The sequence below is a fragment of the Nyctereutes procyonoides genome, unplaced genomic scaffold, assembly GCF_905146905.1.
Source record: "Nyctereutes procyonoides isolate TBG_1078 unplaced genomic scaffold, NYPRO_anot_genome, whole genome shotgun sequence".
Taxonomy (NCBI): domain Eukaryota; kingdom Metazoa; phylum Chordata; class Mammalia; order Carnivora; family Canidae; genus Nyctereutes; species Nyctereutes procyonoides.
The window spans coordinates 14,307,739-14,327,291 of NW_026575052.1; the positions used below are offsets into that span (position 1 = coordinate 14,307,739).

The following is a 19,553-nucleotide window of genomic DNA, read 5'->3' on the forward strand; positions in this document are numbered from 1 at the left end:
ATTTTGCTTGTCTTCAGCCATTGCAAGTTGATTCTACGTGTACGTGAGGCTACACCTCAAGAGCCCTCCAGGGAGCTGTCAGCATGGCTTCTACTAACAGCCCTAAGACTCCTCTGTCTCTCCCAGTTTGTCAAGCCAGCAGATAGCCTTTGTCTTGAAATCTTTGCGCTTGTGTATCTGTTGTAGATGCTCTTCAGAACTGTCAGGTCCTGAACCAGGATCCTGCAGTTGGAGAAGGGCCAGGAAAGGAAGGCCCCCTACAGTCAGCCAACTGCCCTGGCTTCCTGGGACTAATTATGTCCACAGCCTCATCTGCAGGTGCTTGCTATGTGCCAGGCACCGGGCTGGGTGCTTTATAGGCATTATCTTATTTAATATTTATATAATCATAATGGCAACAGTTTTTGTCTTCACTTGAGGGAGGTTTAGGGAGAGTAACATCCCCAGGGTCCCACACAGAACTGGGATTTGATCTCAGGCCTGTCTGACTCCAGGGCCTGTAATTTTTTTTTTAAGATTTTATTTATTCATTAGAGACACACAGAGAGAGACAGACAGACAGGCAGAGGGAAAAGCAGGCTCCATTCCATGCAGGGAGCCTGATGTGGAACTCAATCCTGGGTCTCCAGGATCATGCCGTGGGCTGAAGGTGGCGCTAAACCGCTAAGCCAACGGGCTGCCCCCAGAGCCTGTATCTTAATCACCACAGTCATCCCTGTGTTCCCCTGAGGATGTTTCACAAAACAAACAAAACTCTCTGTGGTGAGAGATGGTGGTGAAACATTGCTATTTCTACTCATCTCTTGGAGATTGACAATGCACACTGATCTGTAGGGAGCCCTGGGAGGTCTTATAGGGAAGAAACATACTTTTTTCATTTCAACCAGAATTTCACAGATTCCTTTAAAACAGAGAACTCATCCTCATCTTCCTTCTCTTCTCCTTTTTAATGGAGTAGCACTTAGTCATCTGCCATCATCAGTGTTTTCTGGAATGCAGTTTCGCAACTGCTACATTAGGCAAGTCTCTTCTTTGGGCCTCAGTTTCTCCATCTGAAGAATCAGGGGCTTGGGGTATCTGACCATAGTGCTGTAACTGACACGTGACTTGCCCTCTGGCTGTAAGTAGAAAATCTGGATCAAATGTGGAGGAATTGTCTTCAGACATTGGGTGACAGGGAGCTCAGGATTGATCCCCAAGAGAAGAGGAACAGAGTGGGCTGTGCCATCGCACTGCCTGTCTGCCTGGAGGCAGTTTTCAAACTGTGGCATAGACAGTTTGCCCTGCATGGGGGTCCCCTTGATTTGAAGACACAGGGTTTGGAGTTTGGGGGAGTTGAGCTGTGCAGGGGTCTGTCCTGGTGTCATGAATCCATTCTGTCTGTCCATGAGTAGGACTCAGAGGCCAGGTGCCAGAGAAGGTTACAAAAAAGGCTCATTCTGGCCAATATCTGAAGGATGGATATGAGGTTATCAGGAAAAAACAGAAGGAGATGGGTGTTGGAGGTGGTGGGAAGGGAAGGGGCTGGCATCTGGGCCCTGCTGACGGTTCCCCACCTGACCCTACTCGTTCACACTTGGGCAGAGAAGAGCCATGAGAAATGTGGAGGGCTGGCCTTGACTGAGCCTCCTGCATTGTACCCAGGACAGGAGAGAATTGGGCATTAAGAGAGTGTCCAGAGGCGGGTGTGACCGAGAGGGGCACTTGGCTCAGTCCCAGGACCTGAGGGATCAGGGTGGGATGTCCTTGGGAACATCTCCCCAGAAGAGCGGGGAGTGGGTGGGTCTGGAGGGAGGGGATAGTTTTCCCAGGGTGTGTGTGTGTGTGCTCTTGTGCATGCGCGTGTGTGTCACCGTGAACCTCTCGACCTGTTCCCCAGTTGGCTGAGGGCGCCGCACAGGCTGACAATGGAAATGCTTACGCAGGAGAAATGCTTCTATTCAGGTGTCTCGCGTTAATCTGTGGAGGGGGTGGCAGCAGCAGCTAATTTCGGGATTTGCTTGTCTTTGAATGGGGTAATTACTGGGAGTTGCCAATTGTTCCAGATTGTTCTCTGGAAGAGGGAGAGAAGAGGGGGTGCTCTCATGGGGTCCGCTGAGTGCTGCCCCCTGCAGGCAGTGCGGTGAAGTCACGGGGTGGTCCAGGCTGAGGAACAACCCGATGGAGTCAGGGGACCCCAGGATCCCAGGAGGGCTGGGCTGGAAGGGCCCTCAGAGGCCCCGTGACCCAACCTGCTCATTTTACGGATGGAAGAACTGAAGCAGAAGGGAAGGGACTGGCCAGGCCTCTTGGCTCCAGGGAACCCCCTCCATGTGGCCCATTCACCCCCTCCCATGCCTTGAGTCTGTGTGAGGCTCCCCAGGCTGGGGGCATTGTGCATCAGGAACCCCTTTTCCTCCCTCTGTCTGCAGGAGACCAGCGCAGTGGTGGGGTCACTGAGGCCAGCAGCCTCCTGGGGGGCTCACCACGGCGTCCCTGTGGCCGGAAGGGCTCCCCGTATCACACGGGGCAGCTGCACCCTGCAGTGCGTGTGGCCGACCTCCTGCAGCACATCAACCAGATGAAGACGGCTGAGGGCTATGGCTTCAAGCAGGAGTACGAGGTGCAGGGCCCCAGTCCTGCCAGGACCCCTCACCAGGGCCTTGCCTGTTTCTCACTCCCGTGGACCCTGACCCTGGGCAACCCTCAGCCTAGCCCTGGATGGACCTTTGCTCTGACAGCCCCTAACTCAACCTAAGTTTTTTTTACCTTGACCCCGCCCCCAATCTCAGACTGACTTGGTTTCTCACACCACTCCCAATCCTGACCAGAAGTCTGACCTTCAGTCTTCTCTGTCTCCATCTAGACCCTGCTTGTGATCCTTCTCTTCTCCCTAATATGACTCTGACCACCTACCTATACTGACCCTGACCTCTGACCTAACACCCAGCCCGAATTTGACCCTGACTCTCATCCTAAATTCCATCTGAACTCAGATTTGAATCTCATTCTCCCTCCATCTGCACTCTGACACTACCTCCTTCTAACCTTCATTTGACCTTCACTTTTATCTTCTTCCCAACTCACCCCTGGATTTACCCTAAACCTGACACCCCCCCACCCCTGCTTTTTTCATTTCCTCCCTCCTACTGCTTGGCTTTGAATTTAGTCCCTTGCTGATAAAGGGATATCCGGTGACTTTATCTTAGGCACCACGTTGAACCCTGAATCTGGCCCTTATCCCTGGTCTCACTCCCATCCTGTTAGGGGATGGGGTCTTACAAGGGGAGGGGTTTCCCTTCCTTGCTGACTATGGCCTTACTTTCCCTTCTGGCAGAGCTTCTTTGAAGGCTGGGATGCCACAAAGAAGAAAGACAAGGTCAAGGGTAGCCGGCAAGAGCCCACGCCTGCCTGTGAGTCCTGGGAAAGGGCCTGGGTCTGAGGTGTGGGTGGGAGGGATCTGAGTATAGTGGGGGAGAATAGCCAGAGTGAGCCACTTATTGAGAGCCTCCGACATGCCAAGCCATGTGCTGATTACCACACCCATTATTTTACTTATTTCTCTCAATAACCCAGATGTATGAGACCTATTATAACCCCTACTTTACAGATAAGGAAACTGAGGCTTGGGACGTTAAGCTCCCTGCTCAAGGTCACACAGCTAACACTTGCCTGAGTGGCACATGACCTTGGGTCTCCTGGATGCCACAGCCTAGATTTTAACCACTGGCCTGTCCTGCCCCCTCTGGTGCCGAGAGCCTCCTGGTGAGCCCTGAGCCTCTGGGTACCCTGGCTCTCCTGCCTGTGCCGTACCTCTGGCCTCCTGGAAGCCTCCCCTCATTGCCCTGGCCCTGTGCTCCCTAGCTCAATCCCTGCCCACCCCATGGCCATCTGCTTTGTGTTTCCAGATGATCGGCACCGAGTGAAACTGCCCCCGATGATGGGAGGCCCCGATGCCGACTACATTAACGCCAACTACATAGATGTGAGTGCCTCGCCGTCATCTCTGCTGGCCTGGCCCTGCCTGCTCCAGGCGCACTGCCCAGGCAGGCCAGCATCCTGGCAGGGAATACCCTTCTGCAGTCAGTGCCAGAGAGCTTGGGGGAGGGTAGAGCAAAGCTATCGGGGAAACTTCCTGTGGGGTGGACAGGTGGGGGTTTCAGTGAAGCAGGAAGGAGGGGTAGTGGGCAGACAGCTAGGCCTGGAGTCCAAGAAGGAGCCCCTCTCAGGAAGGACCGAGAGGCTCAGAGGTGGGATTTGCATGACTCACACAGTAAGGCTGCAAGTAGGCAGGGGTGGATTGGGAAGGCCCCAGATGGCAGGCCGAAGAGATGGAACTTTTCCCTAGGGGTCCCAGGGAGTTGCTAAGAGTATTTTGACTGTGAGCTGAGTGGTACCTTAAGAACAACTCATGTTTATTGAGAATGTACTGTGTGCCAAGCACTGTGCTAAGCAATTTATATCAAAGATTTCATTTTATATAATCCCTGAAATCACGCTATGAGTTAGTTAGCATCTTGACCTCATTTTACAGGTGAGAAAACAGGCTCAGAGGGGTGGAGCTACTTGTCCAAGGTCACATAGCTTGTGAGTGGGCGAGAAGGAACTCAAATCTCAGCCTGTCTGTGTCTCCAAAGCCTCTGCTGCCAACCATGAGGCTCTCCTGCCATCGAATGCAGCAGCTAGGTCGGATGGGCCAGAGGAAGGGGCTGGGGACAGGGCAGGCAGCCAGGAAGCCCAGGCTACTGAGTGACGAGGTGACGAATCTGCTCCCCAGGTGTGAATGAGGGTGAGATGGGACAGGGCCCAGGGACCCTGGTCAGACTCCCCCAGCCTGACAGCAAGTCAAGTTTGGGAGAGAATCTTTTATTCATTTACCAGATCTATTTTGAGCATCTACCATGTGCCAGGCATTGTCCTGGGCACTAGAGGTATGGCAGTGAACCAGATAGACACCATCCCTGCCTTCCTTGAACATATAGATTCTAGTGGGGAAGGCATATGAATGTATATACAAATAATTTCAGATTAGTTGGGAAAGCACAGTCCAGGGAAGAGGAATGACTCTCCCAGTGTCACACAGCAACTTAGTGGTATGGCCAGGGTTACTCATGGCGGGCTGCATGGGGCTTGAGCTGGCTTTGGGTGGCCAGAGAGGAAAGGGTGGGAGTAGGGAGCTACAGAAGCGAAGGAGGAGGAAGGTGTGTACCTGGGAAGTGGGATAGTCAGGGACTCTGGAGACCTCTCCTCTCCCTCTTCTTCACCTCCTGGGGGGCCAGAAAATATGCTACCCCATATTTTCCAGGATTCCTTGCCTTCTTTCCCTACCTCCGGTGCTCTCCCTTGACTGGGGTATGGGCTGGGCCTAGCCTTTCGGACTTGGGTGACTTTGATGACAGGGGCCTCTTCTGGGTCTCCTCAGTGTCCCAGTTGGCTTCCCCCTGGGCCCCGGCAGGCTCATGCCTCTCCCCACTCTCTGGCCCAGCCCGGCCCCCGTCTCTGCTCTGCCTCCCCTACTCACATTGCGCATCCTGGCCACTCCTGTGCTCCGACCACCTCCATCTGCCTCTGGCCTAATATCTGTCTCTTTTGCTTTGTTCTGTTCCCTCACTGGAATCATTAAGATTCGGATAAACCGTGAAGTAAGTATCTCTCTCCCCGTCTCCTCCTCCTCCTCTCTTCTCACCAGCTGTATCTTAGACTCTCTCATGGTCTCTGGCTGTCTTTCTCTCTCTGTCTCTCTCCCCCTTTTCCCTCCACTCGTGCACCCAATGCCAACTGTCCATTTCAACAGCCTGGCCAAGGGCCACCCAGGGCTGCAGACTCAATGTGACCCCTGTTGTAAACAAGTCCTTGCCATCCTCCACTGCCCTGAGATGGGGCATCAGTGATGGGGTGCTTCCACAGGCCCCACTGACCGGCCACCACCTCTGTCACCTCTGGCTCCCCAGCTCCCCTCACCCAGTGAGTCTCACCAGCCATACCTCCTGTATGGTGCTGGCAGGGGTCGGTGGGGGAAGCTGCTTTGGTGCTCCCTCTCTGCTTCTTGGGGTCAGGGTCTTCAAGGAAGCAAGGACAGCCCCACCAGTCCCCTTAAAACTAATTTCTCTGGTGTTCGAATCCCTTTGTGGTCAGTTTGCTTGAAACTCAACCCTAGCTACTTTGCCCTCAATTTAGAGCTACTCTGAATGTTTTATTATGGGGAAACACTTTAGGTATTCTATTTTTACTTTTATTTAGTATCCTTTTTTAAAAAAAAGATTTTGTTTATTTATTAGAGAACACAGAGAGAAAGAGCATGAGCTGGGGGAGGGGTAGAGGGAGAAGCAGACTCCCCATCAAGCAGGGGGCCTGACTTGGGGCCTGACCCCGGGATCACAACCTAAGCCAAAGGCAGACGCTTAATGAACTGAGCCACCCGGGCACCCCGGGTATTCTATTTTTAAAAATTGTGTCATCCCTGGGCCTTCTAGGAATATTTTAAAAAGTCCTATCATCTGGTGGTACTTCAGTTTGGTTTTTGACATATACATTCAGCCTTTGAACAGCATGGGTTTGAACTGTACTGGTCCACTTTCTTGTGGATTTTCTTTATAAATATAGTAAATATTATAAACATATTTCTTCTTTATTTTGATTTCCTAATAATACTTTCTTTTCTCTAGCTTACTTGGTTATGAGAATACAGTATATAATACCATGTAACACACAAAATATGTGTTACTTGAGTGTTCATGTTATTGGTAAGGCTTCCAGGCAACCAGGCTATTAGGCTATTTTCAACTTCCCCAGGGGGTCAATGCCCCCAAACCCCCCGTGTTGTTTAAGGGTGAACTGCATATATTTGATGCCTGATGGGATTGTTTGTTATTTTGTGGGTACCTTTCTATTTTATCTCCTTATATATAAAAAAAAATTTGTTTTTTAAAGATTGAGGAAATATAATTCATTACCACATTTTCAGACAGTACAGAAATATACACATCTCTGTAGGTGTGAAGTGAAAGGTCCCCACAGTTACAGCTGTTGGAGATGACCAATTTTCCCAGATGTGTTCTCTGAAATCCCCTCTTATTTTGAGTGTGCTTTAACAGTTTGTAAAGTTCCCAAATTAGTTAATTAACTAATTAATTAATAGATTTTATTTATTTATTCATGAGAGACATAGAGAGGCAGAGACACAGGCAGATGGAGAAGCAGGCTCCCTGTGGGGACCCCAGGATCACAACCTGAGCCAAAGGCAGATGTTCAGTCACTAAGCCACCTAGGTGCCCCAGGTTCCCAAATTTGAATGGAAAAATAGGCCCACAAAATGGGTGGATACACTCAGCCCTAGTGTTCCGATTAGGAGGTGACAAATAACAGGTGCATTTCTTTATATCCTTACACGGCATAGTCCCACCCACTTGGTTCATTGTCAGACTCTTCAATGCCCACAGAAGGCGTGGCTTTAATCCATCTTCAAATGCCAGTTAACAAGAGTTTCATTGGCTAGGCACCTGGCCCTATGCCAGCACATTAGGCTTGTCGTTTCATCTTTCCCATACTCCCAAGAGGTAGGGGCCAGCATTTGGCAGATGAGACAATGGAGCCTTAGGAATATTCAGTGACTTGCTCATGGCTGCATGGAGCTGGGTCTCAAGCCCCGTGTGAACCCTCAGCCCTCATGCTAGACTCTGGTTCTCTCCCTGTGAGGAGCATCAGGAGGCCCTGGGGTTCTTGTCTGTGATGCAAGTGGTCAGTCCCCCATTGCCGCCCACGCAGGGGCTCCAGGCAGGTGTGGGTATGTGCCCTGGGAGCAGGTGCCCAGGACATGCCGGTGCCCATCTGTGCTCTCAGATGCTCTCAAGAGGGTATGTTCAAGGTGATGGATCTGCTTACCTTCCTTTAACACCTGATCATTTTATGCTTTCCATCATAGTGTTCTCTAATTGTGCAGGAATGCACATATGCACGAAGAAATTAATGCAGATATGGAAGGTTATCTGTTGAAAACTTGTTTAGCTGTGGACGGTACTTGCTGACTAGCCCTGGTGCTGGCCCTGGGCTGGGCCACCGGAGGGACAGAGATGGATGAATCAGAAGAGACGGTCTCATGTGGGATTCTCAGGCCAGCTGACTTTAGGTGGAGTAGCTGGTTCCCAGCTTGACCAGCGCTGGAGGTGGGAGGGCAGCCCCGGCAGTGCCTTCCCGGGCCTTCCCCCATTTGCCGAGCAGCTCAGCTGAGGACCTGAGGCAGAGGCAGTGGCTGGGGAGTTAGGCCAGAACGGGAGCAGCTCCACCAGTGAGGGCCCAGTGGCTCTGGGGACGCTCTTCACGACTGGTATACAGCAGAATCTGCAGCGTGTGTCCCACCCTGCAGCAGGGAGCAGGGGCTCCGAGAGGCTGAGAGTCTGGCTACTTGTGTGTTTTGAGGTCCACCTGGGAGCTGGTGGAAAGGCACAATCCTAGGCCCCACACCCGATCTTCTGCATCTGAATTTCCCTTTTAACAAGATCCCTAGGAGCTGCGGGCGTATGTTAAAGACTGAGGAAGGCCCTTTTAGTGGCCTGGGTCACTTAGCGGCTCTTTACAGGGAACCCACGTCACCCTGACTCCCCAGGCTCAGATTCCTAACCCCTGGAGCAAACCACCTTCTGCCCTAGGAATTCTTGACATCTGTACTATTTGAATCTTCCGGGAAACTCTTTGAACTTGAAATAGTAGCCAGAATAAGAGGTACCATTGATGAAGTGCTGACTTTGTGCTGGCTGTGGCGCCAGAAGACCCTTGACATGGTATGTTCCTTTGTTTACTCCTCACAACAGCCCGAGGAGGTAAATACTATGATCAGTCCCATTTTGTAGATGCGAAAATCGAGGCATAGAGAAATGAAGGAATTTGCTTGAGGTTGAGCTGGGACCTGAACCCTGGCAGTCCGATTGCAGGGCTCCCTCCGGGGCCTGAGGTGCGGGGAGCTGGGTTGCAGGTGTGAACTTGCCATGAGCTACGCAACCTTGATTGTTCTCTCCTGTGTCAGTGCAGTAGCATGTTTTACCCCTCCCCTGGGGTTTGCCTTGGTGCCCTAGGTGTCACATGTGGGCAGGACAGCAGGGTTGGCTGTGGCCCCGGGGTGGGTGTTGGGGCTGGCTGATTCCTCTTCACAGCCTGAAGGCTCTGGGGATGGAGGAGGAAACAGATCTTGCCCTCTCTTTTGTGGGAGATCATGCAGGTAAAGTGCTTAGCACAGTATGTGATCATAATAGGGCCTCAAAAATTATTATTGATTTTAAAGATGTAAAAACCATTTTATCTGAGGGCTGTGAGTAACCCATGTGCTCATTTGCTTCCAACCTGAAGCCTTCATCTGGGTCCCTGGGTTCCCCAAGCTCTGGGTGACATATAATAGGGAATGGGCACTGCCCATCTGGTTGCCCCGAGTGGCCTGGGATGGCTGATGAGACCCAGCCTGGGTGGGGTTCTGGGGACCCTCTGGTAACCTGGGCAGGGTCTCTGTGGACTTTATTTGTATCCAAACAGCTGGCCTATAAGCTGATTATAGATAATCTCCCCAGTTTATGGGTGGGGAGACCCTATAGGCTCATAAAGGAGTCATGTCTCTGTGGGGTCACACAGCAAAGATGGGTTTCAACCCAAGACACTGGTGTCCCAGCTGCTTTTCTGTCCTTACTGGGGAGCTGGGAGGACAGGCTCCCTGTCCCCTCCACCCCTCAGGTTAGGGGGTTCTAGGGAAGAGGGCGGGCAGCTGGCTGTGGCTGTGTATGTGCTGCATCTGGGAGAGGAGGGCAGAGGAGGTAAGATCTGAGGGAGCGAGGGGCTGCTCCCTGGGGTCTCACTGCACCCTCTTCTGTTCCAGGGCTACCACAGATCAAACCACTTCATAGCCACTCAAGGTACCTGCCCCTCTAACCGTGTGTGCCCGCTTGCTGAATGCCATCTGCTGCCTTTCTGCCTTTCTCCTGACCTGCTTGACTCCCTGTCTGCCTCCCTGCTGTCTCTGTGCCTGAGTCCCACTGTCTGGCTGGGTCTTCTGGAATCTGGCCACCAATCTCTGCCCCCTCTTTGTGTTTGCGTCTCCCCAATGTGTTCAGTGCATCTGTAGTTCCCTTGGCCATCTGTCTGTCTCTGAGGTGGTGCATGCAGAGGGGTAGGCAGGCTCACTCAGTCCTGCCAAGTGTAGATCATGCGTCTTGGTCTGGGGGCTGCCTGGGTCCCTCTGGCTATCTTCCCCACCACCCCTACCCAGCCGTTCATTTGTGCATTCCTCTGGGAGACTTGTGCCGTACACTGAGGATCTAGCCCTCCAGCTCTACCTGCTGGGTTTCACTTTGGATGACTGGGGTCTCGTGCCAGGCCCTCCCTCATACTACCCCCCACCCCAGGCCCTCCAGGCATGAGCTGGCACGCTAGGTGGGGTGGTGTGTGGGGTGTACATGAAGCCCTCACTGGGGCTCAGGAGCCTCCCAGCCTGGGGTGGTGGTGCTGGGTGGCAGGTGTGCTGGCCCTGGGACTAGCACCCTCTGCGCCCCAGGGCCGAAGCCCGAGATGGTCTACGACTTCTGGCGCATGGTGTGGCAGGAGCACTGTTCCAGCATTGTCATGATCACCAAGCTGGTGGAGGTGGGCAGGGTAAGCAGGGCTTTGTGGTGTGGGGGTAAGGCGGGCCAAGGTGGGGCCCAGCAAAGAGCCCACCGAGTCTGCCTGTGGGGACTCCAGGTGAAATGCTCTCGGTACTGGCCGGAGGACTCGGAAATGTATGGGGACATCCAGATCACGCTGGTGAAGACGGAGACTCTAGCTGAGTATGTCGTGCGCACCTTTGCCCTGGAGCGGGTGAGTCTCCTGCCACCTGGTCCCTCCAGGGGTGCCTGAAGAGGCGGGGCAGAGGCCACCTCCCTGCTTCCCAGTGCGGAGCAGGAGGGGTGAGGAGGGCTCCGCTGTCCTCCCCAGCAAGGCAGCTGCTCTGTAACTGCAGGGGGCATGGTGGGAAGACGGGATGGGGACCACCTTTGCTGGGGACTCCAAGAGGACATCGAGATGTTGGAAATAACGGTAGCAGGCAGGGCTGGCCCGCTCTGCTGGGCATGGTGTGGAGCCCGTAGCCCATGTTGGTTAAGCCCTGGAAAACTCTGGGATGAGGTGTTTCCATTAGTCCTGTTGTACAAATAAAGTGAGGTGGAGTGCTGCATCCCTCTCGGGGCCACATGGCCAGTGACTGCCTGAGTCCTCCTGTCTGTGATCCCATTTATCCTCTTTAACAATCCTCAAAGGAGACACTTTCCCCCTGTAGGCTAAGACCAGAGAGTCAAAGTGATCTATCTCTTGGGTTGCACAGCAATGTGGAGGCAGAGGCAGGTGATTGGCAGACAGCTTTAGGCATCTGGCAGGCCCTGGCCCCACTCCTCTATAGTATTTGTCTTGTCTAATGTTGGCCAAGCAGTTTCTTCTCTTTGGGCCTTGGTTTTCTTGCTGGTACAGTGAGTCATTAATACCCACTCATAAGTTTATCATTGGGATTAATTGATTGAGATCCTGCGGTGGGATACTCGCCACGGCTGCTTGGCACCCAGCAGGTGTCTAATGGATGCCAGCAGTGACTCTGACTGTCTCCCCAGAGAGGCTACTCTGCCCGGCACGAGGTCCGCCAGTTCCACTTCACAGCATGGCCAGAGCACGGCGTCCCCTACCATGCCACAGGGCTGCTGGCCTTTATCCGGCGTGTGAAGGCCTCTACCCCACCCGATGCTGGGCCCGTTGTCATCCACTGCAGGTGAGGTGCTGGGAATCCCAAGGAGAAGAGGACAAGGCGTGGAGTTGGTTTGGGTTCATCCTGCTTAGAGCCAGAGGACAGGAGGGACGGATGCCCAAGGGCCCTTTGGCTCTGAGGCTGGCACCCTCATGTGCTGCCTAAGACCCATGGAGGCCCCGGGTCTAGAGGCTGAGGGAGGCACAGGAGATGGGTGGGTGTGGGTGTGGGGTGGGGTGGGGTGGGGGAGGGCTTGGTGAGGCACCAGGCAGGTTGAGTTCCATTTGCTTCCATTCAGCGAGTGTGCATTGCACACCTGCGTGCTAGGTTTGGCCTGGGTGCTAGGAAGGACTTTGCCCTCTCTTCTCCAAATGCTGTGGGCTTTCCTCACTGCTTGGCCTTCACACCTGTGCAGCTCCTGACCATCACTCCTTTCTGTTCCAAGTCCTGCCTTGCTTGGCCCCTGTGACCCCAGTTGCCTTTCCTCTGCTCTGCTTTCTCTCTGGCTCCACATCTTTCTCTTGTTTCTGAGGTACCCTGTCCTGTTTCTGCCCCACTCTCCTCCTAGGAAGCTTAACCTCTGACCCTGTGGTTTCACTCATTGCTCCAAGCCCACAGGTCCTTGGTCTCTGTATCTTGTCCTGGCTCCTCTGCTTGGATTCCTCTCAGATTTCCAAATGCCACATAACAGAATCCCTCCCTCCCTCCCCCGCAGATCACTTCTCTTTGGTTTCCTTGGGCTTCTTGCAGATACTGTCTTTAAAATAAGACTTCGGGGCATCTAGGTGGCTCAGTCGGTTAAGCGTCTACCTTCAGCTCAGGTCATGATCTCAGGGTCCTGGGATTGAGCCCCATATCAGGCTCCCTGCCCAGCGGGGAGCCTGCTTCTACCTCTCCTGCCATTCCCCCTGCATGGGCTCACTGGGTCTCTCTCTGTCAAATAAATAAAATCTTAAAAAATAAGATTTCATTGAGGTATAATATACTTAAAGAAAAGTGTACACCTAGTAAGTATATGTAATTTTATTGATTTTCATAAATTAAACATACCTGTGAAATAACCAGCACTGCTCAGATCAAGAAATAGAACATTAGCAGCATCCCAGAGCCCCCTTGAGCCCCCTTCCAGTCTGTACCCATCTCAGCGCTCCCAGAGCAATCTCTATCCTGACTTCTAAAGCGTGAATTCATTTTGTGTGTTTTTGAACTTTGTATAAATGGAATCATACAGTGGGTGCTCTTTGGCGTGTGACATCTTCCTCTCAACTTTATGTTTATAAGATTCATCCATATTATATCATATTCTACTGGTTGAGTAAACCACAATGTGTTTATTCGTTCTGCTATTGATAGATTCTTGGGTTGTTTCCAGTGTTGAGCTATTATGAATAGTGCTGCTAAGAACGTTCTAGGGCATGTCTGGGGGCCAGTGTATGGATGCATTTCTGGGGTGGGGGTACATACGTAGGAGTGGAATTGCTGCCTGGCAAACATTCAGCTTTGGTAGATGCTGCCAAACAGTTTCCCAAACTGGTGGTACTAATTTCAGCCCCCAGTGGGGGGTGTGGGAGACTCGCTACTATGCGTTCTTGTCAATGCTTTGACACCACCATTTTCAAGCTTGAAATTCTGGTGTCGTTTTTGTTCTGTGTCTGCGCCTTGACTCTGCTCAACATGGTACTGAGCACGAGCATCCCAGAGATGGGTCTGACCTGACCCAGCTCTGGCTGAACTCCCAGCCGGGTCGCTGAGACAGCCACCTCAAGGATGACCACGATGCAGGAAGAGTGTTTAAGAGCCTGCCCAGATTCCTCTGCTGGGAGGGTTGGGGAGGCTCCACTGAGCATGTGAGCAAGTATGAGTGTGTGGGGCTTTGAAGGATTTGTGTGGATTTGGGGATATCCAGGAGGCAAGAACATTCTTGGATTAAGCTCTGAGCATCACCTTTGTCCTCTGCCCAGCTCAGTGACTACCCTTTCCCTCCCTTCCTTTCCGAGGCCCATCACATTTTGCCACAGCTCCTGCCACAGACTTCTCCCCAGCTCCTCCTTGTCGGTGGGGTGGCATGTCTCTCTGTCCCCCAGCCTCTGTCAGGTGTAGACATGGCCAGATACCCCAGGCCCCCTCTTCCCCTCCTCTTGGTCCTGGGCTCCCTTCCCGGGCTCTGATGGGGCACCTGGCTGCTCTCTCCCCAGTGCGGGCACAGGCCGTACAGGCTGCTACATTGTTCTGGATGTGATGCTGGACATGGCCGAGTGTGAGGGCGTTGTGGACATTTACAACTGTGTGAAGACCCTCTGCTCCCGGCGTGTCAACATGATCCAGACAGAGGTAGGGGACACAGCCCTCCCTCCCTGCCTGCTCCAGGACTTGGGCCCCTCACAGAGGAACTCAAAGCTGGTGGAGTGTGTCAGAGGGGTGTCCTTAGAGCTGAGATCCAGGAGGTTGGCCTGCCAACCTCTGAGGGTCTTTGCAGAGTTAGCTCCACTATGTTCAGTTGGGTGAGGTCAAACAGCATTGGGCCAAGGTCATAGGTTCTGCTGGTGAGGTCTACTGCTGTTTGTATCCTCATTAGATGTGTGACTCTGGGGGGCACCTGGGTGGCTCAGTGGCTGAGCATCTGCCTTTGGCTCAGGTCATGATCCCGGAGTCCCGGGATTGGGTCCCACAACATTGGACTCCCTACAGGAAGCCTGTTTCTCCCTCTGCCTATGTCTCTGCCTCTTTCTATGTCTCTCTCATGAATAAATATATAAAATTAAAAAAAAAAAAGATGGGTGACTCTGGGCTCTCCCCTCACCTTCAGAGCTTCTTACAGGGTATTGTAGGGATGAAATATGAGGTAAGAGAACATATCTGTGAAGATTGTTTCAAGTAGAGTTGGTCCAACCTGTAGTAACAGGTGGTTGGACTCCAGCACCCCTGCCTCAAGTTTGGCCTGATTCCTGCTGCCATCACCCCCAAATCTCTAGGTTCTAGTCCCCCTCCTAATTCCTTATATTCTCTCCTCCTGTTCCAGGAGCAGTACATCTTCATTCACGATGCAATCCTGGAGGCCTGCCTGTGCGGTGAGACCACCATCCCTGTCAGCGAGTTCAAGGCCACCTACAAGGAGATGATCCGCATTGATCCTCAGAGTAATTCCTCGCAGCTGCGGGAAGAGTTCCAGGTGGGGCAGGAGTGTGTATATATAGCTGTGTGTGTGTGTGTGTGTGTGTGTGTGTTGTGAGTGTGTGTGTGTATATATTGGGAAGTCCTTAGTGTTATAGGAGTCACTGAGAGCCAAGACAGAGAAGAACAGAGTAGGGCTGCTGGGAAGGACTTGGAGATGGTGGAGGAGGTGGTCCCTCCAAGTGGTTGAGAACCCATGCTTTGAATTCAAGGAAGCCCCAGTTCAAGTCCTGGCTCAGTGAAGAGCTGTGAGTAGCCTTGAGCACTCACATTACCTCCCCAGGCTTTGGTTTTCTTATCCAGGAAAGAAAGTCAATATTTTTTTTTTTAATCTGGACGGATAATCTCCGTCTTTTTTTTTTTTTAATTTTTATTTATTTATGATAGGCACACAGTGAGAGGGAGAGAGGCAGAGACACAGGCAGAGGGAGAAGCAGGCTCCATGCACCGGGAGCCCGACGTGGGATTCGATCCCGGGTCTCCAGGATCGCGCCCTGGGCCAAAGGCAGGCGCCAAACCGCTGCGCCACCCAGGGATCCCTTTTTTTTTAATTTTTATTTATTTATGATAGTCACAGAGAGAGAGAGAGAGAGAGAGAGAGAGGCAGAGACACAGGCAGAGGGAGAAGCAGGCTCCATGCACCGGGAGCCCGACGTGGGACTCGATCCTGGGTCTCTAGGATCGCGCCCTGGGCCAATGGCAGGCGCCAAACCGCTGAGCCACCCAGGGATCCCGGAAAGAAAGTCAATATTGCCCTCATAGTGTTTGTATTCATCAGGATCCTTTTGGTCACAAGTGACAGAAATCCAGCTCAATGACTCTTATAACTGAAAAGTCCGAGGATGGCTGGATCCAGGGGGTTAAGTGATGACACCAAGAGGTAGTCTCTGTTCATTTTTGGCTCTGTTTTCCTCTGTTTTTGGCCTCTTTCTCAGACTCATACCCTGGGCCCCAGCAGTGCCAGGCTCACGTCATCCCTACTGTTAGGAGACTGGAAAAAGGATTCCCTACAGCCCCAATAGAAGTCCTAGACCAGATTCTCCTGGGCTACCCGTGAGCCAGTCACTGGGGCCAGAGAGTAGGAACATATTGATTAGGGCCAGGCCTGGGTCCAAGGGTGGAACCACTCTAAGCATGTCACATCACAGAGATGGAGGAAGTCTGGTTCTCCAGAGAAGTTCCAGAATAGTCAGTGGGCAGGCAGGGGGCCCAGATGTCCTCTTTTTTTTTTTTTTTTTTTTAAGATTTAATCTATTTATTCATGAAAGACACAGAGAGAGAGAGAGAGAGAGGCAGAGACACAGACAGAGGGAGAAGCAGGCTCCATGCAGGGACCCTGATGTGGGGCTCAATCCCAGGACTCCAGGATCACGCCCTGGGCCAAAGGCAGGCGCCAAACCACTGAGCTACCCAGGGATCTCCCAGATGTCCTCTACATTCCAGGTTCCTGCCAGGGTTCAGCGGGATGGCACCTTCTAGATATCTGCAAAGACTGGTATCACAGAAAATGCTGCCTGTGATTTGTGGAGCTCTTTTGGGGATCACGAGAGACTGAGGTTCCCTCTTAGGGATCCCCAAGGACAAGCAAAACAAGCTGAGACCCCATGGATCAGGCGGTAGGAAGCATGAGGTGGAGGAGATAACCTAGAGTCCCAGGTTGGCTGTGTGCCAGGTGCCCCAGACTTCATTCTGTTCTGACGGGGCTGACCACCTCCGCCAGGTCCCCAGAGTCCACCTTTTGGAAGATGTGGGGCTTCAGGCCATGTCTCCCTGAAAGCCCTCGATGAGCTAGTAATGATCCTCACTGTGCCTTTCACATACGGAGCCTTGCATGTGCCAAGCTCAGTGCTCGGTCCTTGGCAGGATCTCACTCAATCCTCCCAACAGCCCCTCGAGGCAGGCATATTATTATCCCACCTGACAACTGATAAAATAGTGCTGAGACATACAGTCGCGTGTCTAAGGTTACACGGGGAGTGAGGAGCCAGACTGGGGTCTCCAGAGCTCTGTTCAGGGCCTACACCATCCAGAGATGGGGAATGGGGTCCCTGCCCTCTCCCCTTTCTCTCTGAACCTCAGTTCTCCATCCATAAAATGAGGTTAACAGCCGAGCTCAGTCTCCTTCTTGGGGCTGTGAGGAGGCCCAGCCAACACTGGACGTCCATACCTCCCCCACCCTGCCGACCCCACTTCTCCTTCCACTCCTTGTAGACACTGAACTCGGTCACACCACCCCTGGATGTGGAGGAGTGCAGCATTGCCCTGCTGCCCCGGAACCGAGACAAGAACCGCAGCATGGACGTCCTGCCGCCCGACCGCTGCCTGCCCTTCCTTATCTCCACCGACGGGGACCCCAACAACTACATCAATGCAGCGCTGACTGACGTGAGGGCTTGGGGTGGGCTGGGCTCTGGGACTCCCTCAGGCAGCAGGCAGCAGGATTGGGGAGGCTCAGGAGCCAGGGGCAGCGCCGACGGTTAGGTCGGGACCAGGTTGGAATGAGGTTGGGACGGGGAGCAGAGTCAGTGCCTGTCACTGGTCTGGGGCCCTGGGTTGGGGTCTCAGACCCTTCATCCATGGAATTGGAAGGGACTTAGGGATGTATTTATTCAAAAATATTTATTGAGCTCCTACATTGTGCTGAGTGCAGGCCATACCCCCAAATCTCTGTTCTCCTGAGCCTGGTATGTGGGTAATGGGTTGGGACAGTCAGTAAACAAAGATACAGTGGCATGTCAGATGCTGGTAATTTCTACAAAAAGCAACCAGGCAGAAGAAATATATACTGAGCTTTGGAGTGTGAATATGGCTGTTTTTGGTGAAGTGGTAAGGAGGTCTCTTTTTTTGACATCTCTTTGAGGAGGTAACTGTTAAAGAGCCAAAAGGAAGGAGGGGGAGAATTGTGTAAACATTTGGAAATTTATTCTAGGTGACAGGAATAGCAGGTGCTAAGGCCCTGAGGCAGAGAACAAGCTTGGGCAGCCTCTATCATGCGCAAGTCCCCATCGCCATACATTTGGGAACCTTTAATATTTAGTTCCAGGGGCTGTGGGCTTGGGTACCAGTGGCCTGGTGGGGCTGCGTACCCTGTCAATTCAGGCCTCAGTGAGCTAGCCAAGCTCTGAAATGGATCCCTGGAGGCAGCCTGGCCCTGAGGGGAGAGCTGTCCAGCTCAGGGTGGGCAGAGGGGATGACCGCTGTGGCGGGGTGGTGGGCAAGCCCCACTAAGACCTGGTTTCCCTGCAGAGCTACACGCGGAGCGCAGCCTTCATCGTGACCTTGCACCCGCTGCAGAGCACCACGCCTGACTTCTGGCGGCTAGTCTACGACTACGGGTGCACCTCCATTGTCATGCTGAACCAGCTGCACCAGTCCAACACTGCCTGGGTGAGGACTCCGCTGCCCAGGGCCTGGTGGGGTCAAGGGCATGTCCCAAAAGCCCAGAGTTGGATCCCAGTCATGCCACCTATTTATTGAGTGACTTTGGATGGTCCCATTCCCTCCCAGAGCCTTGGTTTTCTCATCTGTAGAAGGAAGCTGTCAAATTGGAGGGAAATATCTGCTTTCTGTTGAGCACCTGCTGTATGCCCAGGACTCTGCTTTGCACTTATGGGCTTTGGGTGAAAAGATTGAGACCCACATATCTGGGAAGTGGCAAGACTATGCCCCTCCCCTAGGCTGCCTTCTTCCAGAGCCCGGGGACTCACTGCCTGCTGTGGGGGTCATTGAGGCTGAGCAAAATTCCAGCCTTCTTACTTTTTGACTGATCTTGGGTAAGTTCATTTGCCTCTTTGAGCCTCAGTTTTTTTCCTGCCCAGCACATAGTAGCTGCTAAGTGCATGGCAGGGATGAAGATAATGAAGTTGCTGCTGAGGTTGCTCTAGATACTGGCTCCGTGGCCTCTGCTTGAGGGCTGCCCCAGTTTCCTTTTGGGGCTCCCAAAGCTGGCACTCCCAGGAAGTGCAGATTTTCAGCCTTCTAGTCCCACGTGGCCATATCCCTTAGATCTCTGGGCCTCCCTTCAATTCCCTGTCCTAGGCAGCCAGGAAGAGTTGCTGTAAAATGAGCCTGACGGTCTCGTAGAGGCTGAGAAGACTTGCTAACTGGGCTCTTTATGAGTCAGGCACATGGTATAAATGACAGGACTGCCGGCTAATGGGCTCTTGCCCTGGGCAGGGATCTGTGGGGCATCCCGTGTGGGAAGAACTGGCCCTTGCTAAAGTGGAGGGGAAGGACCTAGAGGGAGGCTCATACAGATGTCATTCAGTGGTCCCCATATCCTCTTTCATTCAGCTACCTTTCTTCACTAGCCACTCCCTGCCAGGTGCTGCAGTAGGCAGTGGGGAGACAGAAGAAGAAACACACCACCCCTCTCAGATCTCATGGTCCAAGGGGAAGTAGGGTGCAAAAACCGATAGTGATGGCACAGAGGGAAGGGGCTATCATGGAGCTGGCACTGGGATGCAGAGAAGCCTGGGGATAGTGTATCAGGGAAGGCTTCTGGAGGAGATAATATTTGAGCTGAGATGTGTAGGGAGGGTAGAGTTAACTAGGTGAAGATAGGGGAGATGAATGATCCATGGAGAGGAAGCGGCATGTGCAAAGGCCCGAACACGAAGAATTGCCAGGACCCTAGGCAAAAAGAAGGTAGTGCCCT

At 52.8% G+C, this 19,553-nt stretch overlaps 1 protein-coding gene across 3 annotated transcripts in view; it reads left to right on the forward strand.

The window, feature by feature from the left end:
* Positions 1-19,553, forward strand: part of PTPRU (protein tyrosine phosphatase receptor type U) — a 79,371-nt gene that overhangs the window by 55,772 nt on the left and 4,046 nt on the right. For 2 of the 3 annotated variants that reach the window (XM_055331630.1, XM_055331632.1), the window contains exons 16-25: positions 2,412-2,602; positions 3,317-3,392; positions 3,888-3,964; positions 9,836-9,872; positions 10,511-10,812; positions 11,595-11,749; positions 13,921-14,056; positions 14,745-14,894; positions 17,108-17,281; positions 18,143-18,283. In XM_055331630.1, the coding sequence (XP_055187605.1) occupies positions 2,412-2,602; positions 3,317-3,392; positions 3,888-3,964; positions 9,836-9,872; positions 10,511-10,812; positions 11,595-11,749; positions 13,921-14,056; positions 14,745-14,894; positions 17,108-17,281; positions 18,143-18,283 (1,439 nt within the window). The remainder of the gene's footprint in view (positions 1-2,411; positions 2,603-3,316; positions 3,393-3,887; positions 3,965-9,835; positions 9,873-10,510; positions 10,813-11,594; positions 11,750-13,920; positions 14,057-14,744; positions 14,895-17,107; positions 17,282-18,142; positions 18,284-19,553) is intronic. The other variant, XM_055331631.1, reaches the window with a different exon arrangement.